A 16,394-nucleotide genomic window follows, 5' to 3' on the forward strand; every position below is an offset into this window, starting at 1 on the left:
ATATTTGAATCAACATTATATATATTTTTGTATATAAATACTAATTTTGTTTTGCATTATTTTCAAAAATATTTGAACCAATAGTAAAGTTATTCCATTATTTTTTAATATTTTGATCACTAACTTTATATTCCCGTTAAAACTGTTTTAATTTTGTGTTTTAAAAAATTATAAGTTATGATTTGATCAAAATATGTTTTATATAGTAAGTGTGAAATTTGTTTTTATCGCTAATTCGAATTCAAAGTTTGTATGAAGTCTAATACCGTAAACATCATACCATTTGCAAAAGAGATTGAATATTATTAGCTTTGGCAAGAGATAAACATAAAGAGAAAAATGTTCCAGCTCCAAAGAGTTTTATGAAAGGGAACTTGTAGTTGGTTGGTGTTCATATAACTTGTAATAATGATGTATCCTCTAAAAAATCCAATCTTCCAAAAATAAAAGTTATGTCACTAACTTATAAAGGACACCATTCATCTAAATATATAAGTTATGTGACTAACGTCCACAGTACCATATGTTTGTGTACTTAATACTGTTTTTCTTTTCAAATTTTACAATATATCCTCTTGGGTGATCGGTCTCACATAGTATTAAGTTGCTAACTTGCTATAACTCAAAAGTTTGCTACCAAGTTCTCTTATTTTTAATTTGCCACTTCGTGAAACAAACTACTAATTCCTAAGCACTTTGACATATGCCCTCTTGCATTTGGCTTGCTTGATGAAAATGTTAAAGAATTTTGAATATTGTTAAAAGCCAACTAAATTTATTAATGAACCAGGCATAAGTAATGCCCACAAATGTGTCGCACGCTCGCGAAAAATGAATAGAGTCGCCACCAATATATTTATCTCATAAGGGAAAGGAATATCAGAAAACCTAGAAAAGGAAGGAACAGGGTCTTGCGACCAGAGAATCAAGGTACGGGAGTCGGTTACGCAAGGGGAAGGTATTAGCACCCCTCACGCCCATCGTACTCGATGGTATCCACCTATGTTTGTTTCTATCTAAAGGGTGTCTAACTATGTCTATATCTAAATGCGAAATGAATGCAAAATGTAGGGAAAAGAAGAATTGTACTCGCACGGGCCCTACCCCGCTGCCTACGTATCCTTTTCAGGAATCAGAGTTACCGTAGCTCGGCTAAAGATTTTCTGTTTGTTTTTGTGTTTTTTAGTTGGGCGGAGTTAACGCTCGCGTTCTTGCACAAGGGGACAGCCTAGGATGCAATGGAACGGAGATAACGATGCCCTTAAGGAGAAGAAAGAGATTGGTTTGTGTCTTTTAGGGTAGATGAGTGATGAACAGTACCCAATACCGGGCCACTCACCGCTTTCTCTACTTTGCTTTAGTCTGAACCATTGTTAGATGTTTTGAAGTGTTTTTGGTTGTGTATTTTTTTAAGGGGATTTACTTCACGATTCGAATCACATAAAATGTATAATGATCGAGAAGCAGATTAGGGAATGAATCCCACTCACTTCCATCCCATTATGTAATGTTTGAGAAACAGATTAGAGAATGAATCTCACTCATTTCTCTCCCATTAATTAATGTTTGAGAAACAGATTAGGGAATGAATCCCACTCGTTTCTCTCCCATTAAGTAGTGACCGAGAAACAGATTAGGGAATGAATCCCACTCGTTTCTATGCCACTAAGTGATTGAGAAATAGATTAGGGAATGAATCCCACTCATTTCTCTACCACTTGCTTAATGTGATTCGCATCTTCCGTTTATTAATGTTTTAAAAGTTGAAAAGAAAAAGAATGCAATAGGGAACTAATCCTAAATTCTAATCTAAGTTGTCTATACAAGTCTAAATCCTAATGTTAACATGGGATAGATAGAAGAAAATCAATATGCGACAAATAAAATCGAGAGCTATATCAAACAAACTATTATTCACAAACACACATATACCAATTGAATCTATGAAAGAAAATCGAGTACAAAATTATTTCTAAGTCTATTAACAGGTTTATTTACAAGTAGTAAACAAAACAAAACCTATTGTAAAAGATGATTTATTAAAGGTTTTAAAACAATTAAAGGAAAACAACAAAAACAAATCAATTATTTATTCACCCTAAACTATCTAAAAAATAGTTTTATGTATTTTTATTTGAGCTAAAAGGAATTATGAGCTAAAAATAAGAGCAAAACAAATATTAAAATGGAAATCTAATCTATACTGCAGGGGGTGTAAAAGCAATTATTAAAGGAATTAAAATCAAGTTAAAATGCTAAACAGGCCTGAACAGGGGTGTGCAAAAGTAAAACGTGATAAGGCCCAAAGGCATGAAGGGAGTGGTGCGCTAGTGATTTAGGGGTAAGGTCCAGCAATTGGCGTGGCCCAAAGCAGTAGAGGCCCAACGTTCACCAGCCTTCTTTCATTCATTCCACTTGTTTTTATTTTCTGCCTCATTATTACTGCATGTGAAATATTGTGACTATTATCACTACGCCAAATTTGGCTTTTAGCAGCACCCCTACGAAAGCGCTTTTAGGAAAAGCGCTGGCATAGGCTTCGCTAAAGACAAAATTAAAAAACACGCTAAAAAAGCGCTCTAATAGTGGGGGGGTATGAAAGCGCTTTTAAGAAGCGCTCTGGTAGGGGGGGTTATGAGAGCGCTTTTCAAAAGCGCTCTGGTAGGGGGGTACGAAAGCGCTTTACAAAAGCGCTCTGGTAGGTGGGGGGAACGTGGGGGGAACGAAAGCGCTTTTCAAAAGCGCTCTGGTAGGGGTGTTTAATGAGAGCGCTTTTTGTCAAAAGCGCTGGTATAGCCCAGGCTATGAGAGCGCTTTCCAGAAGCGCTTTAGTAGCCTTATTACTAAAATTAAAACCAAAAACACGCTTCTACTGTTTCTCACTTTCTCTCTTTCTTTTTCTCTCTGCACGCGAACCAGAAACCCCACCCCTCACCGTCGTCGGTCCTCCGTCCACCACCATCGCGCGAACTTCTTCTCCTCCGTCCACCACCATCGTTTCGTCTCCGTCTCTTCTCCTCTGGTAGCAACTTGCTTTGCGCCACCCAGGTATCACACTTCTCATAGCTTTCATATCTGGAAGGCTTCATGTTTGTGAGTATTTGTGAATATCAGTTGTTGTTCTTTGTTGTTTTCTTTTCCTCTTAGATTCATTATGAGATTGTTGTGTTTAATAATATATTCTAAGAGAGAAAATTGCAAGATAGATATAAAACAAGTGTATGTGTTTCTCAATCTGTTAGATTACACTCAAAAACACAGCATTTTGTTAATTGAATTACCTCTTTTCTTAACAAATACAATTGTTGGGCACTGTCATGGAGAAACATGAAGCCTTGCAGCAGCTACAAGAGTTTTTTACTTGAGTATTTCTTGAATTAGAGGAAAATGTTAGGTTATTTCCATTGAGGGAACTATTTGATGAATACATATCTGAAACTATGTTCATCAATGGCTTGTAATTGATCCTAAATCATACATTTACTTGTGGTGAACTATGTTAATTTACAATGACTCCTACTGGGCCTTGAGTTTCTTCTTTTTGACCCTCATGGCATCACCAAAAGAAAGTGTAAAACTAGTGTATGTTGTATGCAATTCATGACATGCTTTCTATTCTGTTCATGTTCTTTATGCATGTATTAAATGACTTTATGCTAATGTAAATATAAAATATTTTATTTTAGTATCACAGGGTTAAAAGGAGTCCAGGATATGATTTCTAAAATAAATTCAAATAAGTTATAAAATAAATTTGTGTATGGAATTTATTCTAATGCATTATAATTATCTGTAAGATAACCATTGATGGTGCATTGGTGGTGACTTCAATTCTATTTCTTCTTCGGACGAAAGAATTGGAGTTGCTAATAGAGGAAATAGCAACGACATAAGGAACTTCAATGAATTTATTGATAATAGTAATAATAGAAATTAAATAATAAATAATATATAATAATAGTAATAATATATACCTTATGAGAGTTGAATTAATGAGGAAGAGAGAAGGTAAAGAATGAAACAAGAGTGAGTTAATGTATATAGACAAGGATGATTCATAAGGTTTGCTTTTGAGCAAAAAGTTTTATAGCTTCGTGTTAGTAGTGGTGTATTTAATTAACTGCATCGTGTGTCTTGTGTTAGTAGTGTTAGTAGTGGTGTATTTAATTAACTGCATCATGAGCTATTCACCCATTCTTATTATAATCATACATTGAATTGAATTTCTTGTATAGGTCTGACTGGATTGATAACTTTGGATCTCTTTGGAGCTCGTATCATTGACTCTGGTACTACATATTTAGGAGTATGTACACACATCAAACTATTGTTGATTTCCTTTGTTCAATCGATTTTGTCTTGGTGGTTACTAACTTTGTGAATTTGCTATAGGGGTAACTTGTGTATAGTGAAAGTTTGATCGTTTCCCAGCCTAGTTCGACGTTTGGCGTTTTCTTGAGTTCGGTAACATCCGAGGTAAATTTCTTTCTCAAATTACTGGTATTATGATGAATTTGTCTGAAATTGTGTGATTATATATGTTACGTTTTATTGCTTCGGATTCATTCCGTTTATACTTTGCGTTTTGACAGAAACACATTAGTTTTATGTGTTTAGAGAGTTAATATAGGAGGTACTTACTAACTTTGTGAATTGAATTCGCCATAGGGGTTACTTGTGAAGAGTGGAAGTTTGACCGTTGTTGTTTAGCTTAATTAAGACATGGATAAGACATGGATGAATTCAAACCGATTGTCGAAAGAGTACGAGAAAGGGGTATGGGAATTTGTTGAGTTTGCGGTTGCGAACTCCAAAGACCCGCTTCGAATGCCGTGTCCTTGCTTGGGTTGCTGTTATGCCGGGGGTAAGGTTAACGGGAATCAGTTGGGATCTCATTTATTACGGTTTGGAATTGATAGAAGTTATACATGTTGGACAATGCATGGTGAGAAAAGTACCGGGAATGCTGGGTCGAGGTGTAATAGGAAGTATGCTTCAAACGACGATTGCACAGACACATACGATTGTGATCGTGTCGAAGAGATTGCAGAAGCGCTGGAAGAAGATCTAGCGGATTGTCCCAAAATGTTTGAGAGGTTGGTAAGCGATGCAGAGAAACCGTTGTATGTTGGTTGTTCAAAATTCACAAGATTGTCTGCGGTGTTAAAGTTGTACAACTTAAAGGCGGACAATGGATGGTCGGATAAAAGTTTCACAGAGTTATTAGCCCTTATGAAAGATATGCTACCAGAGGATAATGTTCTTCCCAATCGAACGTATGAAGCCAAAAAGATGTTGTCTTCTATTGGAATGAGCTATGATAAGATACACGCATGTCCAAACGATTGCGTTTTGTTTCGAAACGAGTATGCAGCGTTGAATGAGTGTCCTAAATGTGGTGCCCCTCGATATAAGAAAAAGTTGTCTCCTGCTAAAGTCTTATGGTATTTTCCTATAATTCCGAGATTTAGACGCATGTATCGTAGTGAGACCGATTCAAGACACTTGACTTGGCATGCAGATGAAAGAATTATTGATGGAAAGTTGCGACATCCGGCAGACTCACCACAATGGAGTAAAGTTGATACTGAATATCCTGAATTTGGAAAAGAAGCAAGAAACCTTCGGTTGTCATTGTCTACTGATGGAATGAACCCGCATGGTATTCAAAGTATCTCGCATAGCACATGGCCTGTGATTCTTATGATTTATAACTTACCTCCGTGGCTATGTATGAAGCGTAAGTACATGATGTTATCTATGCTAATTTCTGGGCCTAAACAACCAGGGAATGACATAGACGTATACTTGGCACCCTTAATCGAAGATTTAAAGTTTTTGTGGGAGAGAGGTGTGGAGGTTTACGATGGGTATAGGAAAGAAAGTTTCAACTTGAGGGCGATGTTGTTTGGAACAATTAATGATTTTCCAGCATACGGAAATCTATCCGGGTACAGCAACAAGGGTCAAAAGGCGTGTCCTGTTTGTGAAGATGAAACCGATACGACACGATTGGCGCTTTGTCAGAAGAATGTCTTTCTCGGCCATCGTAGATTCTTAAATTCTAATCATCACTACCGTGGGTGGAGAAAAGCATTCAATGGAGAGGCCGAACATCGTACAGCCCCGCCTTTTTTGTCAGGTGATCAAATTTTTGAAAAGGTGAAAGATGTGAGCACTCAGTTTGGCAAGCCTTTTGCACATTCAATTGTCAAGGGTGGGTGGAAGAAGAAGTCAATTTTCTTTGAACTTCCATATTGGAAGTCGTTGTACGTAAGACATTTCCTGGATGTTATGCATATTGAAAAAAATGTATTTGACAGCGTTATAGGTACGCTACTCAATATACAAGGAAAGTCTAAGGATGGCGTTAACATAAGGAATGACATGGTAAACATGGGGATGAGAACTGAATTGGGGCCCGTGACGAAAGGAAGACGAACATATCTGCCACCTGCTGTTTACACTCTATCTAGAAAGGAGAAGAAAACATTGTGTAAGTTCCTCAGTGAAGTAAAAGTTCCAGAAGGCTACTCTTCAGATATTAGAAGACTTGTGTCCATGAAAGACCTCAAGTTAAAGAGTTTGAAGACGCATGATTGCCATGTTATAATGGAACATTTTTTACCAATAGGTATACGTTCTATTCTGCCAGAAAAAGTAAGAAGCGCAATAACTAAGCTGTGTTTCTTCTTCAGGTCTATTTGCAGTAAGGTGGTCGATCCCGCGATCTTACCAACATTGCAAAATGAGATAGTTGTTACTTTATGTGATCTTGAAATGTATTTTCCTCCCTCGTTTTTTGACATAATGGTTCATCTAGTCGTTCATCTTGTGAAAGAGACACAACTGTGCGGACCAGCTTATATGAGATGGATGTACCCTGCTGAACGTTATATGAAAATATTAAAAGGGTACGTGAAAAACAGAAGTCGACCGGAGGGTTGTATTGCCGAGCGATACGTTGCTGAAGAAGCGGTTGAGTTTTGTACTGAATATCTGTCAAATGTTCAATCAATTGGACTCCCCAAATCTCATATTGTCGAAAAAAAAGAAGGAAAAAGGCTAATTGGAAATAAAGTTGTGACAGTATCAATGGTCGAACGGGATCAAGTGCACTTGTATGTTCTGCACAATGAGATTGAGGTTGAGCCGTTTGTTGAAATGCACAAAGTTGTTCTCCGAGATTTAAATCCAAATAGAAATGAGAACTGGATAGTACGAGAGCACAATCGAAGTTTCATATCGTGGTTTAGAGATCATATTTATTCAAAGTATCGTTCAGATCCTGCTTCAGTAACAGAAAGGTTGAGATGTTTAGCCTATGGTCCATCTGTAATTGTACTTTCTTATAGCGCATACGCAATTAATGGATACACATTTTATACCAAAGAACAGGATGATAAAAGTACTATGCAAAATAGTGGTGTTACCTTGGTAGCTGAAGCTATGCACATATCAAGTGCGAATGACTTAAATCCGAAATTTGCAAATTTGTCATATTTTGGGGTTATCGAGCGCATTTTGGTGTTTGATTACGCGAAGTTTCAGATTCCTGTATTTGGTTGCAAGTGGGTTGAAAATAATAGTGGCGTACGAATGGATAAGTCAGGATTTTTGCAAGTGGATCTCAATAGGGTAGGGTACAAAGATGAGCCTTTCATTCTAGCCTCTCAAGCTAAACAAGTGTTCTATGTCAATGATCCGACAAGTACGAAATGGTCTATAGTGCTTTTATCTAACAAAATAGTTGATGAAAAAATTGAAGATCAAGGTGATATTGGTGTTGGCATTGAATCTTGTACAAGAAACGATCAAAATGAGAATGAATCTTGTATTAGAAATGATCATAATGAGGGTATTTGGATCAATCCAACCGTCCGCATTGTTAAGAGACGCGTAGTACACAAACCTACCAAGAAAAGAAAGAGACGTTAGTGATAAAGGTAATAGTATACATAGTCCGACTAATTTGTTTTATTCAATTTGGTGCATATTCTCGTTTTGTACATAACTTTTGAACCATGTATCCGCTTGTTGACTTCTTTACATGTAACTATACTATTTTGACGATTCCGGAGCTGCTCATGCACTTATCTTTACATTTCGGGACTATTTTTTTATCGGTTTTGCTTCTGCCCGTAATCAAAAGTCGGGCTTAGGGTCTGAATTTCGGAAAACCGACTTTGTTTTTGAGTCCGTGGCGACGTTTTACCATAGCCATGTAAATTTCGTTCAATTCCGATAACTTTCTTTTTTTACGCTTATTTTGATTTGTACCGATTTCGTTTCCGATTTACTTGTACATGCATGGTTTGACTTCCATTTGACTTGTATAGATTGTTAGCTTATTAACAGTGTACTAATGTGCTTTAGTTTGTTTGATACAGGTTCAATGGCTTCAGATAGAGATGCTCCACCTGAAAACCCACCTGAAAACTTACAAGAAAACTCACAAGAAAGAGTTGCTTCGGATACAAATGCTCCACCTGATACTGAAGCAAAAGAGGTTGCACGAGGCATCACTATTATGAGGGATATCATACGACATAGAGACCAAGGATTAGTATACCGATTGGAATGGAATTCTGATAAACAACCAATTGGTCCTAATTCTGCAAAGTTGACAAGTTATATTGGTACACTTGTCCGTATGCATATTCCAGTCTCCATAGCTACCTGGAAATCGAAGACGAAAAATTTAGAATTGGAGGAGAAAAAACAAGCGATTTGGGAAGAGCTTCAGGTATATATCATATATGGTTAATTGTTGTTATTATCTTGACGATAAATTGTTTAAATTATTTATACTAACACACTATGCGTACTCTTTTTGCAGAGGACTTTTGAGATACCAGATGAACGTAAAAGCTACATACTTAGTTTGGCCGGCAAGAGATATAGAGGGTGGAAAATTTTTTTGACAAACACCTATCTTAAGGATAAAGATGGAAAATTTCTTGAAGTTGCACCGGGACGGCCAACAAAGTATGCGACCTTCATTGATGAAGCAGATTGGGCTGAGTTTGTAAAGCAAAGAGATGAAGCTTTTCAGAAAAAGAGTGCCACGAATAGGGAGAGAGCATCCAAACCCGCGTATCCATACAAAAAAGGGCGTTTGGGATATGCACGCTTAGAGGATAAAATTGTAAGTAAATAGAAATTCGATTTAATTAATTGTCTACATGTGCATGTTTTAATTGACGATTTTATCGTTTGTGTCAATGCATAGTTGGAGGAGACTAAAAGTGAGGAAGCTTCACTTCCTGTACATGTGTTGTGGAAGGAAGCTCGTGTGGGCAAGAATCACGCTGTCGATCCCGATGTTCAGAGAGTTTATACTGAATGTGTAAGTATAATACTGTGTCTTTAATTAAATCAAATGTTTTTTAATATATAAATGACTTTTTATCTCCACTAATAATTATTTAAATGTAAATGAATTACAGGAGACCTTGTCGCAATCGGCATCCACCGGTGAGGAGAGCGTACTTAGTAGAGTACTAGATGCTCCCGAGTATCCCGGTCGGGTGAGGGGTAAGGGTCATGGTGTGACTCCAACCTCTTTTTATAAGAGTTCTAGGAGAAGATCAAATCTTACCAATGAAGAAGTGTTGCAAAAGTTGCAGGAATTGCAAGCACAGGTCTCTGAATTGCAAAGAGATAAAGATATGTATATGAGAGAAAAGTGCAACACTTCATCGGTGAGAGAAACTAGTGATAAGGCTAGTATCAACTATCAAAAGAAATTTCCCGAGGTAATTATAAGTTTTTTTCCTTACAAACTGTTCTATTTTATTAATGATAATGACTTTATATTTACTTTTGGTTTAGGGCATTTCATCTTGCCAACTATACTTATCGGAACCGAATTATCGACTAGTTGGCAAGGGAAAAGTGCACAACACTTCGGGAGATTTACTTCACCACAGACCGCTCCCGGATGGACACCTGAAAGTATCGGTGGATGTTGTATTAGATCGTGATGCGATTCTACCGGTACCTGACATGGTCTCAGAGACGACATTGCTGCGAGATGCAATAGGATCGTTTGTTGCATGGCCCTCGGAGCTCATTACCATTAGTGATGAGGTAAATTGAAAACGATTATGAATCATTTAGTTTTCGAATGTCAATTCTAAACCGTTTATTAATTATGTTTTACATTTTATTTTTAGACTGCTCCTATAAAACCCGCAATTAAGGGTAAAGGGATTTTACAGGAGGAGGAGTCTGTTGCATCGCTAAAAGAGGTACATTTAAAGTGTTAATATATAATCTGAATCAAAATATGCATGATTTTATATTTTACCTAACTTATATGATTTTTAGGCATCCGCTCGGGAGTCACAACAAGTGACGCAGCAGGTTCGTAGCGTACCACCCAGTGGTCCTCCGAAGCAAGCGGCAAGAAAAGGCGGTGCTTTTGTGCCTCGATACCGGGCGACACTCGCAACAATGGTTGATATGTCCGATATGAAGGATGGTGCTTTACGGGAAATCGATATGGATGAAAGTGTCTTCGGTATTGAGTTCAAGTCACATATTACAATTGACGACTTGCAAGAGATTTTTGACCAGGATCAACTAGGCGTCAGTAATATGCAATCATACATCCGGTAATATTCACTCATCCGATATATTATTTAATTAGTCCCACAATATAATTTATTTACACTTTTCAATAAAAAGAATCTAATGTTTATTATGTTTTTATTTAAGGTTGTTGTATGACAGAGTGTTGCGCGGGACTGCATTGTCTAACAGATTCCGGTTCGTGTCTTCCGCCCATTGCAGCGGAATGGAAATTGTTTCGGATCCGGAATCTGTTAGACAGCGCTTAGTCGATAGATTCATGTCCACCGGCAATACAGAATGTCTGCATCTTTGGGCGTATAATACCCGACCAGTAGGGTTAGTTTCTCATTCTTTATTCATCTAATCTCTGTTTCTTTAGTGTATAGCAATATTTTCATATAACCTATTGTTTTAATTTATAGAGCACACTGGTTGCTGCTTGCTATCAACCCGATAAGGGAAGTCGTGTATTATCTGAATTCGGTAAAGGGTGAATGGACCAATTATCCGGCCATGAAGGAAATCGTTGATTTGTAAGTGGGATCGTTCTAAATATATATTCGTGTATATTTATATATTTACTTATTTGTGGGATTGATCTAAACATATGCTTTTATATATTTGTTAATTAGATCAATACAAGTATTCCGTAGTCAACGGGACGCACAGGTATCCCGGACTAAATCAAACAACATCACCTGGATCGAAGTGCAGGTACATTACTTTTCACAAATTTGCTTATAATATTTATGCTACTTGGTAAAACAAGACAACTTATATAGAATCTTATTTGTTTTTCTATGTAGTGTCCGATACAGCGTAACAGTTCAGACTGCGGATACTTTGTATTGAGGTTTATGAAAGAAATCATTCAGGCGAATCAATTAGAGATTCCTCCCACGGTATAAAGTTATAACTTAAGATAATTTCATATAATTTATTACATTTACCTAAATATATTATTCATATTATGTTTTTGTTTTATAGTACCTTGACGAATTCCGTGCTGCTGGGTACTCGAAGCTAAAGTTAGAAGAAATCAAAGAGGAATTGTGTCAATTTTATATTAAGCAATTTTTCATGCAGATTTGAACTATAATATTGTTGATTTTGTAATGATGTATATATATAATTTTGTAATGATGTATATATATAATTTTGGATATTATAATGGTATATATTAGTATATATATTGTCTTACTGATGGCTGAAATAATATAGTCGAAAATATATTACAGGTCGAAAATATATTACAGGTCGAAAATATTACAGGTCGAAAACATTACAGGTCGACTGGGAGGATTAAATTATAGGCTGCACATAAAAATACCTCATTTAGCAACTACAGCGCTTCTAAAAAGCGTTCTTAAAGGTCCACATACTAGAGCGCTTCTTAGTAAAAGCGCTGGCAAAGACCAGTAAAAAAGCAAAAAAAACTAAAAAATTACGCAGCATACAAAAGCGCTTTGGGAAAAGCGCTCTGGTAGGCCCCCCTATGAGAGCGCTTTGTCTGGAAAAAGCGCTCTCATAGGGGGGCCTACCAGAGCGCTTTTCCAAAAGCGCTTTTGTATGCTGCGTAATTTTTTAATTTTTTTTGCTTTTTTACTGGTCTTTGCCAGCGCTTTTACTAAGAAGCGCTCTTAAAGGGGGGTCTACCAGAGCGCTTTTTCCAGGAAAGCGCTCTTATAGGGGGTCCTACCAGAGCGCTTTTTCCAGGAAAGCGCTCTTAAAGGGGGGGTCTACCAGAGCGCTTTTAAAAGCGCTTTCGTAGCCTACGCCAGCGCTGGCTTTGGCAGCGCTTTAAAGCGCTGTTAAAGGCCAAAAAAAGCGCTGTGAAAGCCCTTCCGTGTTGTAGTGTATATGGTTCTTATTAAAACAAAATGTGACATGTGAACTATTATCAACCGGTGCATCTCATTTAAGTCACAAAACAGAATAAGGCCACGGACCAATCGGAAGCTAGCAACGCATCACCCAATCATTTGAATAAGACAAGGAAACCACAAAATACTGGGAAATAAGCCAATGTAATCATGCCACGTCACAAACGGAATCTGAACAACAAATGAAACTCAGATGCCGGAGCTCCGCCTCCGGTCATCTTCCTCAGCCGCGAGTATCGCCGGCGATAGCAAATCGCGCCCAGAAAATGAAAAGGATACTACCGGTCCACTCGGTTTTTTGCCCTGACTTCAGATCTGGCCTTAGATTTTCTCAAAACTATCTCTAATGTATGATCCGAGGCCAATCTAAAAACCCTAGGTTCATCAACATCATTAAAATCCCGTTTAAGTCTTAGCAGTGTGTTCATGATCAATCATTGAATTCAAACAAGTGATTCAGGCGAGCAAATACACACAATAACACGCAAACAAGATTCAACCATAGAAATCAAAGTCTCACGCGCAGAACCACATTGAGCATGTTACTATGTGCTTCATCAACTAGTCTACATATGCTGAAAATTTCAAGAAACTTACTTGTTCGAAGCTTGGATCTTAGAGGCGAAGAAAATCTTGAGATGTAGTAGCAATCACAAACTCAGTCCTCCACTCTTGGAACCTTGCAGAAGAGAGAAACGTGATGGTGAAGCCTTCGATCTCGACCCACACAAGTGATGATGATGATGATGTTGTTCAGAGTTTGAGACTTGAGGAGATTACGAAGATCAATGAGGTTGCTTCAATGGTGGTGATGAAGGTTCGGTTATGGAAGCATGGTAGTAGAAAAGTTTGTTAGAGACTGTAACAAACTTTCTCTTGGAAGGTGAGTGAAGAGAAAGAGAAGAGAGAGAACCAGAAAGAAAGATTGAGGAGAGAGTTCTGAAAGTGAAGAAAGATGAGAGTGTGAGAGTATGAAAAAAAAATGAGTGTGTGTGTTGTGGTTTGTGAAGTGTTGAGTTTATATAGTATGGAGTGTATGGGCTTTATGGTGTGGATGGTTGTAGTGTAGCATTCCCTTCAGGTGTTGATACTTAGTGAGCAAGCATGTGTAGCTATGGTAAATCTTTTGTGTGCCTTTTCAAATGCAGCGTGTGCATGGCTTTTTGTAGTAAATGATGACTTGGTGTATGTTGCAAATAAAGCTCAACCTTTCCTTGGTTCAACATGATCATGATGATGACTTTGTGAGCTTATATCTTCTTCCATGAGACACCATTTGTTTCAAACTTAAGACCAATGTGAAGAGGACGTATGGGGGAAGAGAATTGGTGTTGATGAGCCTTTGAGATAGGGTTTTTATCCCACTCAAAAATGCAATGAGACATGACAATGCATAACTTCCTTGTGCCCACGCATGTGCCCTACTCTTACTCAGTTCATATACGGTGTCCATATGCATGACTTTGGTGGCTTGTATCTTGGTCCACACATGTTCAAAATTAGTAATCTTGCGCTCACTAGGTAGAGGACATGGCAAAGAATGTCTTAGCATCTAACTTGTTCAAAATTGAGGCTTGTGGAGGAAGAAAAAGGCACTGACATTTGGCACACCATGTGTTTGCTGAAATGCATGCGTATGCCTTAAGAATCTGCCTTGGCTGCATGCAGTGTTTGGCCAGTGTTGGGATACAACTTTGAAAGCTTGTATCTCACTCAATATTTGTTCAATTATTCCAATTCTTGTTTCAATGGATAGAGGAGATGGCAAAGAAGAGAGTGATACCAAGTTTGCATTCATGGCACTTCTTTAGAGCTCTAAAAATGGCTGGAGATTTGGCATGTCATGTGTTTGTTAAAATGCCAGGTCATGACCTGACTTGTGACTTGGATTGTGACTTAGTTTGAATGGATTTTCAGTAACTTCAAACCACTTTATCTCTTCATACAAGCTTCAAATGAAAAAACTTCCAACTACAAAGTTGTTCTCCTCCGTGAGAGGAACAACTTTGATGTTGGAACTTTTCCCAAAAAATGCCATTTGACATGTGTAAATCAGTGCTGAAGTAGACTGCTCATCATGATTCAAAGGATCAAAAATTTTTCTAAGTGTTGGAAACTTTCTATTTTTGTCAACTTTTTGTCAAACTCTCGATTTTATCCATTCTTCGACTTTTCTTGACTGATTTTCCACCAAAAGTCAATATTTGAATAATTCTTCTGATTTTGACCCAAAAGTCAATTGTTCCGATTTTTCCGACTATTGATGAAATTCCCGATTAAATCTCTTTCACTCACATCCAGTCGAACAAACACCTCCACAAGGTCAGCATGAGAAGTTTTCCACACATAGGGGCCATTCCCGATTAAATGTTGACCAGAAAGTCAACCGGTTGACTTTGGTCAAAGAAACCCTTATTTAAAGGACCAGACACTTTGCAAGCTTGTACTCTTCACTCAATGCCCTGATTTGAAGTAGAGAGAAACCCCAATCCCGGGGGACTTTCTTGAACATAGAACCACATGATTATACCCTCCTTATTCTCTGATCAAAACTCTTTGCAACAGAGCTTTCTCTTGCTAGCCTTTTGAATAGTACCAATGATATGAATGCATGAATGTGAGTTATGACCCAAGTAATGTATGTACATGAACCATAAGCCATATGAGTAGGGTAGGACAAATTTGGGGTATGACAGCTGCCCCTATTTAATCGTCTTGAACCTGAAGGTGAGATTGGCGCCAGTCTTTCGAACATTCAATGTTTAAGGAGATTAAATACCAAAGACCTGAAATTTGTCCTGAAGAGAAGATGGTGTAAGTGTTGTTCTTTTATAGATGGTTTTTGTTTTGATATCTGCTGGGGAAAGAGAATTTGTTTTTCTGGTGGGTATATTTACAGTGAACAATGGATTTGGATGGAGATAGCTTATAACGTGGTAGCGGTGCCGACACGGGGTTTTCAAAGAGAATGGTTGTATGAAACAATGATCGAAAGAATAAGACCTCGTGCGATTTTACGACTCAACGTCAGGACTGAAAGGAATAAGATCTCGTGGCGATCTTATGACTCGACATCGAAAGAAGATCTCGTGGCGATCAACTCGTCAACAGAAGAAAAGGGGATAAGATCTCGTGGCGATCTTATGACTCACATCGAAAGAAAATCTCGTGCGATTTTCCGCACTTTGGAAAGGAATAAGATCTCGTAGCGATCTTATGACTCGACATCGAAAGAAAATCTCGTGCGATTTTCCACACTTTGGAAAGGAATAAGATCTCGTAGCGATCTTATGACTCGACATCGAAAGAAAATCTCGTGTGATTTTCCACACTTTGGAAAGGAATAAGATCTCGTAGCGACCTTATGACTCAACATCGAAAGAAAATCTCGTGCGATTTTCCACACTTTGGATAGGAATAAGATCTCGTAGCGATCTTATGACTCAACATCGAAAGAAAATCTCGTGCGATTTTCCACACTTTGGATAGGAATAAGATCTCGTAGCGATCTTATGACTCAACATCGAAAGAACACCTCGTGCGATTTTCCACACTTTGGATAGGAATAAGATCTCGTAGCGACCTTATGACTCAACATCGAAGGAAAACCTCGTGCGATTTTCCACACTTTGGAAAGGAATAAGATCTCGTAGCGACCTTATGACTCAACATCGAAAGAAAATCTCGTGCGATTTTCCACACTTTGGATAGGAATAAGATCTCGTAGCGATCTTATGACTCAACATCGAAAGAAAATCTCGTGCGATTTTCCACACTTTGGAAAGGAATAAGATCTCGTAGCGACCTTATGACTCAACATCGAAAGAAAATCTCGTGCGATTTTCCACACTTTGGATAGGAATAAGATCTCGTAGCGATCTTATGACTCAACATCGAAAGAAAACCTCGTGCGATTTTCCACACTTTGGATAG

The 16,394-nt window shown here is 37.8% G+C and overlaps 1 protein-coding gene across 1 annotated transcript; it reads left to right on the plus strand.

The window, feature by feature from the left end:
* The first annotated feature begins 10,348 nt into the window (after positions 1-10,348).
* LOC131633773 (uncharacterized) lies at positions 10,349-11,745 on the plus strand. The gene is made up of 6 exons (XM_058904460.1): positions 10,349-10,619; positions 10,723-10,914; positions 11,001-11,111; positions 11,211-11,292; positions 11,385-11,480; positions 11,566-11,745. The coding sequence occupies exons 1-6, from the start codon at positions 10,459-10,461 to the stop codon at positions 11,668-11,670; spliced, it is 747 nt and encodes a 248-aa protein (XP_058760443.1). The 5' UTR covers positions 10,349-10,458; the 3' UTR covers positions 11,671-11,745.
* The last annotated feature ends 4,649 nt before the right edge of the window (positions 11,746-16,394 follow it).

This window comes from Vicia villosa, unplaced genomic scaffold (assembly GCF_029867415.1).
Source record: "Vicia villosa cultivar HV-30 ecotype Madison, WI unplaced genomic scaffold, Vvil1.0 ctg.001176F_1_1, whole genome shotgun sequence".
Lineage (NCBI taxonomy): Eukaryota > Viridiplantae > Streptophyta > Magnoliopsida > Fabales > Fabaceae > Vicia > Vicia villosa.

What these genes read in the sequence shown, in the direction of transcription:
- LOC131633773 (XM_058904460.1), top strand. Translation starts at nt 10,459, where the DNA reads ATGGTTGATATGTCCGATATGAAGGATGGTGCTTTACGGGAAATCGAT. An exon ending in ATGAAGGAAATCGTTGATTT is followed by an intron (nt 11,112 to 11,210) that starts GTAAGTGGGATC and finishes TTTGTTAATTAG; the next exon opens with ATCAATACAAGTATTCCGTA. An exon ending in AATTAGAGATTCCTCCCACG is followed by an intron (nt 11,481 to 11,565) that starts GTATAAAGTTAT and finishes TTTGTTTTATAG; the next exon opens with TACCTTGACGAATTCCGTGC.